The sequence below is a fragment of the Budorcas taxicolor genome, chromosome 3 (assembly GCF_023091745.1).
Source record: "Budorcas taxicolor isolate Tak-1 chromosome 3, Takin1.1, whole genome shotgun sequence".
In the NCBI taxonomy this organism is placed as follows: Eukaryota; Metazoa; Chordata; class Mammalia; order Artiodactyla; family Bovidae; genus Budorcas; species Budorcas taxicolor.
This window is the reverse complement of record NC_068912.1, coordinates 29,211,447-29,225,611: the sequence shown is the minus strand read 5'-3', so window position 1 is coordinate 29,225,611 and position 14,165 is coordinate 29,211,447. Positions and strand designations below refer to the sequence as shown.

The window sequence follows — 14,165 nt, the reverse complement described above, 5'->3', positions numbered from 1 at the left end:
AGAGGTATTCTCTCTCACTTACAACATGGATGTTGCCATCTCAGACTTTTCAAAAAAGTTGAAGATTCGTAAACAGAATCATTTCCCCATGTTGATTCTTCCATTATTCCCCACAAAAGGTAAGTATATTAAACTTATGTAGATGTGAAAAGTTAGCATTAAAAACAATAATAGAATCAGAATTTTACTGGATAAGAACTCAACTTCAAATTGCAGACCTGGAGACGCTGTCTAGCTGACCCGCCCAAAGCTACACAGTAAATTAGTAACAGCACCTAATGCAATTTACTCCCAAATCAGATCTTCATCCACATCACCATGCTGTCTATGCCCTACTACAAAAGTCTCAACTCCTTCAAGGGTTCATCTGAGAGACTATTCAGATGCACCAATACATATCTGTACTTTTATTGATACATTACTAGATTTACACGTACCCACTTAGTTCAGTTCAGTCACTCAGTCGTGTCCAACTCTTTGCGACCCCATGAATCACAGCACGCCAGGCCTCCCTGTCCATCACCAACTCCCAGAGTTCACTCAAACTCATGTCCATCGAGTCGGTGATGCCACCCAGCCATCTCATCCTCTGTCGTCCCCTCCTCCTCCTGCCCCCAATCCCTCCCAGCATCAGGGTCTTTTCCAATGAGTCAACTCTTTGCATGAGGTAGCCAAAGTATTGGAGTTTCCACTTCAGCATCAGTCCTTCCAATGAACACCCAGGACTGATCTCCTTTAGAATGGACTGGTTGGATCTCCTTACAGTCCAAGGGACTCTCAAGAGTCTTCTCCAACACCACAGTTCAAAAGCATCAGTTCTTCGGCGCTCAGCTTTGTTCACAGTCCAACTCTCACATCCATACATGACCACTGGAAAAACCACAGCCTTGACTAGACGGACCTTTATTGGCAAAGTAATGTCTCTGCTTTTCAATACGCTATCTAGGTTGGTCATAACTTTCCTTCCAAGGAGTGAGCGTCTTTTAATTTCATGGCTGCAATCACCATCTGCAGTGTTATTGGAGCCCCCAAAAATAAAGTCTGACACTGTTTCCCCATCTAGTTCCCATGAAGTGATGGGACCAGATGCCATCATCTTCGTTTTCTGAATGTTGAGCTTTAAGCCAACTTTTTCACTCTCCTCTTTCACTTTCATCAAGAGGCTTTTTAGTTCCTCTTCACTTTCTGACATAAGAGTGGTGTCATCTGCATATCTGAGGTTATTGATACTTCTCCCACTACTGACATACCCACTATTGACACCTATTTGACTCAACCTGAAACAAACCTAAAAAAAATAAACACAAAAGCACTTTAAAAAGCTATTAAGATTCAACAAATATTAACTAACTTATTTTGATTTTCCAAATACTCCAAAAGCACATAAATCAGTTCTCAAAATATTTAAATCCATGCCTCTCAAAGTGTGAAAGATTCCAGAATCAGAATAAGATACTTATTAAAAATTCAAATTCCCAGTGTCATCCCCAATTAAACTGAAACAATCTCTTAAACTCCCAAAATTGTATTTTAAAAAGCTCTCCATATGATTATTCATCCAACATCTACTTATTGAACATTCACTCTACAACATTCCAGTGGGAAACAAGAAACAAGTAAACAAAAACAAGAAAACATTTTGGATTTTATCTGTGCAATGAAGAAATAAAGGTAATATGTCAAAGAGTGACCTGGAAGACTACAAATGTCCCTTAGTAATCTCAAGGGACTGGTTCCAAAACCCCCGTCAGATATGGGATAGCCAACTACCAGTACTTTAAAGAGCAACCAGACACAGAGTTTTCAGGACAGTGAAAATACTTTGTATGATATTATGACAAATCCATGTTATTATACTACATTTGCTCAAACCCTCAGAATGTACAACAAGAGTGAAACCCTAACATAAACTGTGGACTCTGGGTGATTATGATGTAGGGCGATCAACTCTCAAAAATGTACCGCTGTGGTGAGGGATGTTGATAATGGGAGATACTATTTAGGTCTGGGAGGGTAGAGTTATATGGGAAATTTCCTTATCTTTCTGTATCTCACTGAATATTGCTGTAAACCTAAAACTGCTCTTTAAAAATAAAGCCTTAAAACAAATAAAAGTCAGGAGGTCTTTCTGCACAGGCAACATTTGAAGTGAGTAGCCCTTCACTTAAGAACAGTGGTTCTCAAATTCAGTGTGAATCACAATCACCTGCTGGACTTACTGAAAATGATTTCTGGTTAGACGGTCTTGAATGGGGCCCGTTCCTAACAAGAGTGCAGGTAATGTCGATGCTGCTAGTCCAGAAACCACACTTGGAGAATGATGGATCTAAAAGGAACAGCTAAAGGGTTTGAATAACTTTGGTGTGTTAGAAAAGGAGGAAAACAAGGCCATTAGAAGGGAAGGTAATGTCACTGCTTCAGAACCACTTAAGACAGTAAATCAAACTACTAACCATGCCTATCCAGACCAGAGAAAGAATCACAAGCTGTTCAATAATACCTTACAGTTGCAAAGCATTTCACAGTTTAAGAAAGTATTTTCACTTTCATTACTTAATTTGATTTAATGAGATATAAGTGAAGAACTATAAGCTACATTTTAGAGATAAAGAAACTGAAGGACAGAAACATGATAAACTGAGGGAACCAGAAAACAAAGGGCAGAACTATGCTCCCCAACTCCAATCCAGTGTTCCTTCCAGACAGCAAGTTTGATTTTTTTTTAAAGGCGAAGTAAAAGATACACACAGGAGGTAATACTAAGTTATTTTCTAGACTCTGCTGCCTAAAAACATGGTGGCTTCCAGACTTAATCTGTTCTAGATACTGGTTAGAAAGCAACACTACCTTAAGACTGACAGTATTTAGTCTCGTCTACTTATTTCTCCTCGTTCCAAAACAAAGGATGACAAAGTGAAGAGGACATTTACACACAATTATTCTCTGTCCTGCATAAATAAAACAGAACTAATTTCATAAGCTCAGTCCCTCAGCCACATCAATCAAACACAATTTTCATCTTGTATCCCCTCTAAATCTCTCACCTAATCCAGGTTCCCACAAGAACACTGAATCTCACAAGTCTTAACTATACTCATGAGGCCCTCAGCAGTTAGTTACACACCCATTATCCACCCTCCCTATACCCATTATCATTTAGTATCCTCTCCATCGATTAAACCCTCACTTTTAACATTCTTACCTGCAGGTCTCAATAATACTTCAAATCCAAAACTGAAATCATTACATCCTCCCTCCAAAACACAACACACACACACACAACCTGTTTCTGTGCCTGAATTATCTGATTTTGCATTAATAGCACTGCCACCCACCAAACGAGAAACCTGGAACTTGGCCTAGACACCTGTGTCTCTCTCACACCAATCTCAACTGGCGCCTCATCTCCATTCTCAGCGCTACTTAACAATCAGTTACCATCAATGATAAACTAGCTGCCATTTCACTAATAACTACCATGTACTAGTCACTTTGTTACATGTACTAGCACCATGTACTAGTCACTTCGTTAAGTCACTTTATTCTATCAATAACTTTATCAGGTAGATAATTTTTGTCCTTGTAAAATTAATCTGTCCAACTCACAAGCAAGAAGTGACCAAGTAGGCATCCAAGAAAAACGTTTTCTCCAGAAGTCCATACCTTTCCCCCATAACAAAACATTTCCTTCTTCAACACCTAACAGTTCTTTACCGGCTAATTTCTCTCCTAGATTACTGCCAGAATTTTCCTAACTAGTCCTGCCTCAGGTTTTTTCTTCCCTTACCCTTCAATGTGCCCCCAAGCAATCTTTCTAGATCACAAATGTCATCCTTTTACCCTAATACAAACATCTGTGAGGTGACTTCCCTGGTGGTCCAGTGGCTAAGACATGGCACTCTCAATGCAGGAGGCCCAGGTTCAATCCCTGGTCAGGGAACTAGATCCCACATGCCACAACTAAAGACCCCGCATGCTTCAAGGAAGCCCCTTGCAGGATAGATAGATATTTTTTAAAAAAGTCTGTGAGGGACTCCCTTTAGTCTATCTACAATGTACCAGGATACAGTCTACAGGACGAATCCAAAACCCTTTAGCACAGGGCCACAATCCCTTACCTTCAGCCCCAAACTTCAAAAGCTTTGAAATTTTAGTTTTTTTCATGAGTCTGCAACAAAACCCACCCTGAATTGTAGAGGATTATTTCTCTATCCCATTAGTGATATTCATATGCCTCACTACAGAAACATTAATACTTAATAATGAATTGTTAACCCAGACCCCGCTGGAGTATTGAAGACCTCAGAGGAAAAAGAAAAATTTTTCAAAATATTCTGACCTCTAAAACACACCTGGTCCCAAGAGCTTCAGGTAAGGGATTGTGACTTCTTACCTACTCAGCCCATCAAACCAACTTAATTTCCAGTGATGACCTGATCCCGTCCCAGGAATGTATAAGGTGCCCTGTGTTCTGAAAACTACAACTCAGTGACCTACTCAGCCTTCAAGAAACCTACTCAAGGACTGCTTTTCAGTAAAGTTTTCCTGACCTTCTCTTGACTGTGCCACAACCACTGTATCCACCCTCCACTGCTGTATCTCATACGTCTGTTTCCCCTATGCTGGGCAGTGAACCGGCTCCTCACTGCGTATTTTATCCAATCGTAGCACGGTATCCGAAACACTAAAGGTCCATTAATGTCAAAGAATATAAATTCATCCCAACTCTCCCTAACACCGAATTCCCTTCAAAGCTCAGTTCTCCTTTACCCCTAAACCTAAGGTTTTTTTCCCTGGCCATACAGGCCCCTCACAGCGATTTTGTTTCCAGAGTTCCTTCTTCTCAATGTCATTCTAAAGTTACTTTCTACCAGACGCCTTTTCTTAGCCCCAAATTCGCCAATGCCCTTTAACCTTCCCAGTCCTTTAACCTTCCCAGTCCTTTTTTCCCCTAGCTTAGAACAAGTCTCCCCCCAAGGCAATTCATCCTCACTGCCCTTATCTCTTACCTACTCCCTCCTCAACACCTCTCGGGGCTGGGCCCTCCCTTAAAAACGCTTCCCACAGGCGAATTCCCAGACCCCTTCTTCGCTCACAATCCGTTCCATCAGCTCCCGAACCTACACTCGGCCAGAGTCCACGCCTTCCCGGCCCGGATCGGCACACCACGAACCTCCCCTGCAGCCGGCGTCCCCTCCCCCAGCCTCTCGCAGCCGGCACCCCTCCCTTCACCCTCCCCGTCTCTCTGGAGGTTCAGCTTCTCTGAAAACTGTCCCAGGAGCCGTGTCTTTCACCTCTGAGACTCTTGAGGATCACGCCGGTCCGAGCAGCCCCGAACCCGAGTACTCTCAGAGGACCCCAGATCCTCCTCGGCACAGCAAACCCCTTTCGGCCCAGACCTCGGGCCGGGCCTCCCGCTCACCTTGCTGGATGTCGCCGTTGCTGCCCCCCGGGATGGGCACGTTGAGTTGGCGCTCGGGCTCAGGCAGGCATCGCAGGCAGAAGGAGTGAAGACAGGGCAACAGCTTGGGCTCCGCCTCACGCCGGCTCTGCAGGCTCTGCTGACACACGGCGCAGGTGTCCAGGAGCGAGGCTGGCGGTCCTGGAGGCGGCCCCGCCGAGGGACCCGGAGCAGGAGCCGAGGCCGGGGCTGGGGCTGGCGTCGATACCGCCCCCCCGGGAACTCCAGGGCCCATTGAGGCTGCAGGGGCTGAGGCAGCCGGGGCCGAGCCCGAGGAGGCCGCGGCCACCCCCCCGTCGTCGGGCCCGGCCGCGCCGCTCTCCGCGCCGGCCCTGCCGCCTTCCTCCTCCTCCTCCTCCACCAGCACCGCCGCGAGAGGCGGCTCCGCCTCCTGCGCCGCGAGCCCGGCGGCTCCGGCAGTTACCGGCGCGCTACTGCTGCCCCCGCCGCCGCTCTCAGCCTCGCCGCCGCCTTTGTTTTCCGCCATGTTTTCCTCTTTGAACCCGCCGGACCGCCCCGCGCCGCCCGCCGCCGCCGCCGCCCCCAGCCCCAGCCGCAGCCGCAGCGAGAGCGGCCGCCGAGAACGAGCAGGCTAGAGAACGAACGAACGAGAGCGCGCGCGCACGCGGCACCCCCAGCCTCGCGTCGCGCGGCTGCTGGAGGGCGGGCGCGGCGCGCGCACGTACGCACGGACGTCCTCCGGAGGGAGGCGGGAACTCCGGGCGCGGGCGCGCAGCCGTCCAGGTTGCCCCTCCCGACCTCTGGGGCCAGCACGTAAGATTCCGTCCCGCTGCAGTTCCGTTCGCAGTGAGCTTTTAAAGCCTGAGACTGTTGAGGCTGAACTATCTTTAGTGGCGAGTGGAAGAACTCGGACGCGGCCACTATACGGGGAAGAGTGGGAAAGGGTGGAAGGCCGGGGCTCTTTCCTGTAGAGCGAGCGACTCGGGTGGTGCGGGTCCCAGGGCTGGCGCATATCCGCGGAAACCTCCCTCCGCGCCGGGTTAGACTCCCAGGCTTCCTGGGTCTCTGTGCTTTAATTAGCCGCGTTCCTTTGGATGATTGTATCTCTCGGGAGCAGTAAAGGGAGGATTTTTGTTTTTAACTGGCGGCTTACCAGAAATAGGCTGAAAAAACTCAGTGAAGGAAAAAAAAAACTCTTTAACCGCTATTTTTAGCTTCTTAAGGTGATTGTTTCTCTGCCGTTGCTACGCATCAGAAAACCAATCAACTGAGAGGCTTTTTCAGAGCGGAGATGTGCCAGGACCACACCCCAGATCTGCATCAGGAAGTGGGGGAGAGCTGATGAATGTTGAAAGCGCTTTGACTGACTGATGGGCGTCAGTTTGAGAAGTCACGCTCTGACCAATATTATGTCTTCAGAGTCCCACTTAGTGTCCGGGCGTGAGTTGAGTCGCAAATACCCTAACAAGTGTAGTTAATAGCAGCTTTCAGGAAGGTTTGTCTTTATTTGGGAAACAAGTACTATGGCTGTTTTAATGTTCAGATCGTGAAGTACTTTCCTCTTCCGACAGTGTTCCCAAGAAATATTCTTGAGCTGGTATAAGTCCTTACAATAAGCCACCTCGAAACATTTTTCATTTATTCGTTCAAAACAGTGACCTCTTACTATGTGACAGGTAATGTTTTATAGATGCTAGGATTGCAGCAGGGAACAAAGGAGACCCTTGACTTTCAAGGAGTTTGCAGTCTGGGGAAAGAGTGACGTAAATATATGCAGGGAATGATAAAAGCTATGAAAGGGAAAAAGGAATTCAGATTAGAGGTGATTGGGGAAGTCCTCTGTTGATCAAGCTTTGGTTCTCTTGCAGAAGAGTGTTCTAATCAGAAAAAGCAGTAAGTACAAAGGGCCTGAGGTAGACATATTCTTGGCTTGTTACAGTCTGTGTGACTGGAGTGACTTGACAGAGGCAAAGAGAAGTTGAAGAGGAGATTAAAGAATTGAAGGAGCCGGTCACATACAGAGAAGGCCTTCAACTTGCTAAACTTTTGTGTTTTGGAAAAGAACTTTGAAAAACTGCTTTCTTACCTCAAACAATTTAAGATGATCCTAAAAATTTTCATCAAGAGTGTAAATAGTTGCAGAGACTGCCATTTCTGACATTTTGCATTACTAACATTTTTCAGTTGTCACATTAATTTTAAAACTACCCAGTGGAAAGGTAAACAGGTGGTTTAACAAGCATCATCCATTTAAAAAGTATATAATCAAAAGTGTTCCACTTCATTAGATAATATTAAACATGAAAAGTAAAATGTTAATTGGGAATGTGTCTTAATGAGATGACTGATAGTGGGGGTTTTTTTTAGTTTGTATAGACATAGATGTATATAACATTACTAGGAAGAAATACAGTCCTGTATCACTTATATTTTTATTGACTTAAGTCACTGCATTAAAAAAAAGTGTATACGTACATAAATATATACATATATAAATGAGAGTCGGATCATAAAGAGGGCTGAGTGCTGAAGAACTGATGCTCTCAAACTGTGGTACTGGAGAAGACTCTTAACAGTCCCTTGAACTGCAAGGAGATCAAACCAGTCAATCCTAAAGGAAATCAGTCCTGAATATTCAGTGCAAGGACTGCCACTGAAGCTCCAAGATTGAGGGCAGGAGGAAAAATGGGTGACAGAAGATAAGATGGTTAGCTGACATCACCGACTCAATGGACAGTTTGAGCAAACTCCAAGAGACAGTGGAGGACAAGGAAGCCTGGCGTGCTGCAGTTTATAGGGTACCAAAGAGTTGGGACACAATTTAGTGACTGAACAATGAACAACAGTACCCGGCACATGGTAAACATGAAATGAATGTAAAAGTAGACCCAAAGGTTCATGAAGGGAACACAACTGGAGGTAGAAACAAAGGTACCAGAGAGAAAAATCTCAAAAGAAACAATACTGTGGGCTGAACGGAGCAGTGGGTATAAGGATCCCACCATTTCCCTGATGTTGGCTATCTTTTACGCCAACTGCCTTGCAAGAACATTGTAAGAAAAACACAGTTCTGAAGTGAAGAGAGATATCAATCAGAGCCTAGTAGCTCTGGCTGTGGAGGAAACTGTGATGTTGCTGGTAACCAGAAGAGGAAAGAACTTTCCAGCTATCCAGAAAAGAGAAAGAGCACTGGGAGTGAGCCATGGGGAGAGCATAATTCATGAGCTGGGTACAAGAGGTTGGCAGCAGTGAGGCAGAGTAGCCCAAGAGTACCATGATGGTTTGCAGTGGCCAGTTCTGCCACTCTTGGACAGAGGAGCCTTGGTTGTCAGCAGGCTTGGAAGCAATGCACAAAGACCAGCAGAGGAATGCTGAACTGCAGTTAAGATTTGGGGCATTTCTGTCAATGCACCATGCTTACAATCATGAGTGGGTGAGACTAGGGGATATAAAGGTGACATTTTGTGATTTAAAGTTCACTTCTCTGAACACGGGCATTAGCACATGAACCTTGGTTTAGCATGTCTTTGGACTTATCAGAAAGTTCAGTTTCATAACAAGGACCTTCCTAATGCACGTGTCAAAAGACCAAAATTTTAATGGGTGATGTTGAGAAGGGCGATTTTTGTCCAGAAATATGCCCAGTGCTCCACCGTGGAAAAGCAAAGGAAGTACAGGAATGGTCTGGATGGAAGACAGGTCTGGCCCCTGGATTCTCTTACACTGATGCCAATAAGAACAAAGGCATCACCTGGGAGAAGGGTATTGGAAGATCCCAAGAAGTACATCCCTGGAACAAAGATAATCTTTGCTAGTTAAGAAATCAGAAAGGGCAGACTTGATAGCTTATCTCAGAGCTGCTAATGAGTAGTAGTTGGCCCACTGCCTTATTTCTTCAAAACAGAAATCTCAACTTCTTTTATGTGTAATGTTTAAATTGATCGCATATACCAGAATTCAGATCATGAATGGCTGATAAAATATTTCTGTTAGACAGTCCTGAATTAAAAAAGATTGGCTGTGGTTAAATTAATATATTCAGCTTTTTGAATTTTGATAATAATTCCAATTCAACAAGTACTATCACTGTTCCCCCTTCTAAAGGTTTGACTGATGATGTCCAGCTTTTCAAAGAAATGCTGAATGCCATTTCAAAACCTATAGGAGACTGGTTTTAATTTAGATTTATAGAACTGATTATATGAACATAAAATCTTTATTTAAATACTGGGAAATCCCTTTACTGTCTCATAGAATTGAGCAAGATTCACCTGCATTTCAGTTTTTGTTCATTAGACTGTAAAGGGCTGGAGATAAGGTAGCAATGTCTTCTTTATCATTTTGGTCTTAACTATGCCAATCCAGAATTCCCTGTATCTAAAATTTTGCCTTTTGGGAATTCTCTGGTAATCCAGTGACTAGGATTCTGCAGCCTCACTGCTGAGAGCCCGGATTCAGTCCCTGGTCAGGGAACTGTTAAGATCCCACAAGCCATGGAGTTCAATCAAAAAGAAAATAAAATGTTGCCTTTTACTTAATGAAAGGCATTTTAGTGTGGTTTATGTAAGATATCAAAGAATATTTAACACTTTTCACATTTTATTGTTGACCTATAATAGCAGATGCTTTTAAAAGTTGATGTGACAGGATATGAGCAAGTTAAACTTTGCTTGTAAATCCTTTCAGTCTTAGACTGAATTATAATTCAGGGTTGTCTTTAAATGACTATTCAAAAACACATGAAACTAAAAGCCCTATACCTTGTGATCTGTAATAATATTTTTGCGAACTCATTAGAAGGATTAAAGTACAGGAGGTATGCCATCAGCACAAATTTGTAGCTTACGTCGTTAAAAGGCTTAAGATAATTAAAAACAAAATCTTAGAAAAAATAAAATTCATTTCTCAGCATTTCATGATGTTGGGCAAAGTGCACTTTGATTTCCTGGCTCTCTGTTTTCTGAGTTTGAAAACCGCTAGTACCAAGAAAAGTCTTCCCAGGTGGTGCTAGTGGTAAAGTACCTGCCTACCAATGCAGACATAAGAGATGTAAGTTTGATCCCTGGGTTTGGAAGATCCCCTGGAGAACAGCATAGCATCCCACTCCAGTATTCTTACCTGGAGAATTCCAAGGACAGAGGTTGGCTGTAGTCCATATGGTTGCAAAAACTCTGATACAACAAGCGACTTAGCCCTCATGCGCAGAGTACCAAGAAAAGGGACAAATGACAGAATTCTAATTGCTAGCCCTTTGGCTTTTTTATATTTCTAAAGCCTTCCAAGGCACATGGTTAATCCCAACACAATTTGTAAAGTGATTTCACGCACATTATTTCTTGCAACAGGTAAGATACATTCCAATTTAGATAATAAACAGACTTCATAATGTGAGTGTACTGTAGCATATTAGCTCTCTGTTGTCATACAATAAGATTATTTTCAATTTTTGCTATTATAAATAATACTGTGATAAGCATTGTGGTGGATAATACTTTGCATGTCTATAGTTATTTTTTCTGAATATTCCTAAAGATAGAATTGCTGATTCAACAAGTATAGCCATTGTAAAAAAATTTAATATGTAAGTTAAAGTTACTAGGTTATTAAATAACTAGATTGTGCTTGATATTTTTGCCACTACAAATAAAGATAAATTAATGTGCAATCTGTTTTTCAAATTTGTTTCTAAAGTTCTGTTTCCTCACATCTCACTTATTCCTCAGTCTCCTCTGGCATGGCTTCCATTTCCAACAGCTCTTGCTAAGGTCATCAAGGACCTCCATGTTTTTTTAAATCCAGTAGATGTATTTCATTCCTAACCTTATTTGTCTTCTCAGTGGGATTTCATATCTTCGACCATTCTCTCTTCTGGAATCACTTTCTCCCGTGGTTTTCATGACACCACACTCTTCTACGTCTTCTACTGCTGTTTTTCTTTTATAAACTGTGTTGGGGTCCCTAAGAACAGACTAGAAGAACTCACAGGACTCAAAAGAGCTGGTATACTCATGGTTATGGTATATTACAGTGAAATGAACAAATTAAAATCAGCAAAGGTAAAAGATGCATGGAGAAAACTCCACAAGAAAACAGGCACAAACTCCAGGTGTCTCCTCCCAGTGAAGCTGCATGCACTAATTCTCCCAGCAATGATTTGTCACACCTTTGTGAAGTGTTACCAAACAGGCAAGTTCACCCAAGCCTTGGTATACAGGGTTTTTAATGTGGGGGAGAGTTTGTCCCATAAGGTATGGGATCACCCACATAACTGACCTCAGCCGTTTGAATTCCAACCAGCAGAGGTCAAACTGATACATCATAGCCCAAGGCCTCAACCATGCTAAAACAGGCATTCAGCATAAATCACACTGATTCAGCCAAAGTAATACAGTGTGGCCCAAGGCCTCAGGTATACCAAGGACTCTTGTTAGGCAGAGTATTCCAAAGGCTCAGAGGTTATCTCCCAGGAGTCAGTCAAGGACTAGTTCTAAAAACAAGCCCTTCTTTTGAATGTGCAGGGTTTGAGTAATACAGGCCTACTAAGTTAGCCCTTTGCTGCACTCAGACTTACTCAATGTTGGGTTTTCTGAAATATGCTCTAGACCCCCTTCTCAATCAGTTTTTGTTCCCCTGAGCAAACTCATCATGCTACACCTTCATTTGCCATACATACAATGATAACTCCCAAGTATATGACTCCAGTTCAGTTCAGTTCAGTCGCTCAGTCGTGTCCAACTCTTTGCGACCCCATGAACTGCAGCGCACCAGGCCTCCCTGTCTATCACCAACTCCCACAGTTCACTCAAATTCATGTCCATTGAGTCGGTGATGCCATCCAGCCATCTCATTCTCGGTCGTCCCCTCCTCCTCCTGCCTCTAATCCCTCCCAGCATCAGGGTGTTTTCCAGTGAGTCAACTCTTCGCATGAGGTGGCCAAAGTACTGGAGTTTCAGCTTCAGCATGAGTCCTTCCAGTGAACACCCAGGGCTGAACACCTTTAGAATGGACTGGTTAGATCTCCTTGCAGTCCAAGGGACTCTCAAGAGTCTTCTCCAACACCACAGTTCAAAAGCATCAATTCTTCGGTGCTCAGCTTTCTTCACAGTCCAACTCTCACATCCATACATGACCACTGGAAAAACCATAGCCTTGACTAGACGGACCTTTGTTGGTAGTAATGTCTCTGCTTTTGAATATGCTATCTAGGTTGGTCATAACTTTTCTTCCAAGGAGTAAGCATCTTGTAATTTCATGGCTGCAATCACCATCTGCAGTGATTTTGGAGCTCCCAAAAATAAAGTCTGACACTGTTTCCACTGTTTCCCCATCTATTTGCCATGAAGTGATGGGACCAGATGCCATGATCTGAATGTTGAGCTTTAAGCCAACTTTTTCACTCTCTTTCACTTTCATCAAGAGGCTCTTTATTTCTTCCTCACTTTCTGCCATAAGAGTGGTATCATCTGCATTTCTAAGGTTATTGATATTTCTCCCTGCAATATTGATTCAAGCTTGTGCTTCATCCAGCCCAGCGTTTCTCATGATGTACTCTGCATAGAAGTTAAATAAGCAGGGTGACAATATACAGCTTTGATGTACTCCTTTTCCTATTTGGAACCAGTCTGTTGTTCCATGTCCAGTTCTAATGTGCTTCCTGACCTGCATATAGGTTTCTCAAGAGGCAGGTCAGGTGGTCTGGTATTCCTATCTCTTTCAGAATTTTCCACAGTTTATTGTGATCCACACAGTCAAAGGCTTTGGCATAGTCAATAAAGCAGAAATAGTTGTTTTTCTGGAACTCTCTTGCTTTTTTGATGATCCAGTGAATGAATGTCGGCAATTTGATCTCTGGTTCCTCTGCCTTTTCTAAAACCATAGCCCAGATCAATTAATATCTCCATAAGAATGTCTCAAAGGCACCTCAAAGTCAGCTTGTCCAAGACTCAATCCTCTTTTCTCCAAACCTCCTTTTCTTCTTCCACGTTGCCTAGCTCAATAAATGGTGTTTTGCACTAGAAAGGAAGATATTTAGAAGATATTGACAGATTAGATAGAGAAGAGGGTCGTCCTTAAAACACAGCTCTTACCATTCATATTCAGTCTGTTACCCAGTCCTGTCAATTTGACTCAGTATTTCCCCAAATCCCTCCACTGTTCTCCATTTCCATTGTCACCACCTTAAATCAACCTGCCACCCTTAAGATACCACAGTCCTCATCTCTGCATGCACTGTGACTCCCCTGTAATCCACTGTCTAAACTGCAGTTAGGGACTCCCCGGCTGGTCCAGTGGCTTAGAGGCTAAGACTCTAAGCTCCCAGTGAAGTGGCCCAGGTTTGATCCCTGCTGGGGAACTAGATTCCACATGCTGCAACTGAAGAGTTCACATGCCGCAACTAAGACCCGGTGCAGCCAAATACATAAATATTTAAACTGCAGTTAGTCTTTTCAAAGGAAACTGATCCTTTTTCCCCCAATCCTTATCTTCATGACTTTCTCTTGCTCTTAGGATTAAAAACAAAATCCTTAAGGTCAAAGAGGCCCTGTTTCATATGTCTAATATGGCCTGGACTACTTCACTAACTAGATAATACCCCACTTCCCCCTTGCTTTCTACATTCTAGCTACACTGATCTTTCAATTTCTTCACTGTTCTGTGCCCCCTCTCACCTCAGGGCCTTTGCACATTCTGCTGTCTAGGTGAAATGATTGTTTTGTGAATGTATTGCTTTCTCAGAGAGCTC

General features: G+C 43.5%; 1 protein-coding gene and 1 non-coding gene across 2 annotated transcripts in view; one reads left to right on the top strand and one right to left on the bottom strand.

The window, feature by feature from the left end:
- The window catches only part of TRIM33 (tripartite motif containing 33), a 141,729-nt gene extending 135,781 nt beyond the window's left edge, over positions 1-5,948 (bottom strand). The window contains exon 1 of the mRNA XM_052636645.1: positions 5,423-5,948. Coding sequence (XP_052492605.1) covers positions 5,423-5,948 — 526 coding nt within the window. The remainder of the gene's footprint in view (positions 1-5,422) is intronic.
- Positions 3,868-3,940, top strand: TRNAE-CUC (transfer RNA glutamic acid (anticodon CUC)). Its single transcript has one exon. It is a non-coding gene; the product is annotated as a tRNA-Glu (tRNA).
- Positions 5,949-14,165: the final 8,217 nt, after the last annotated feature.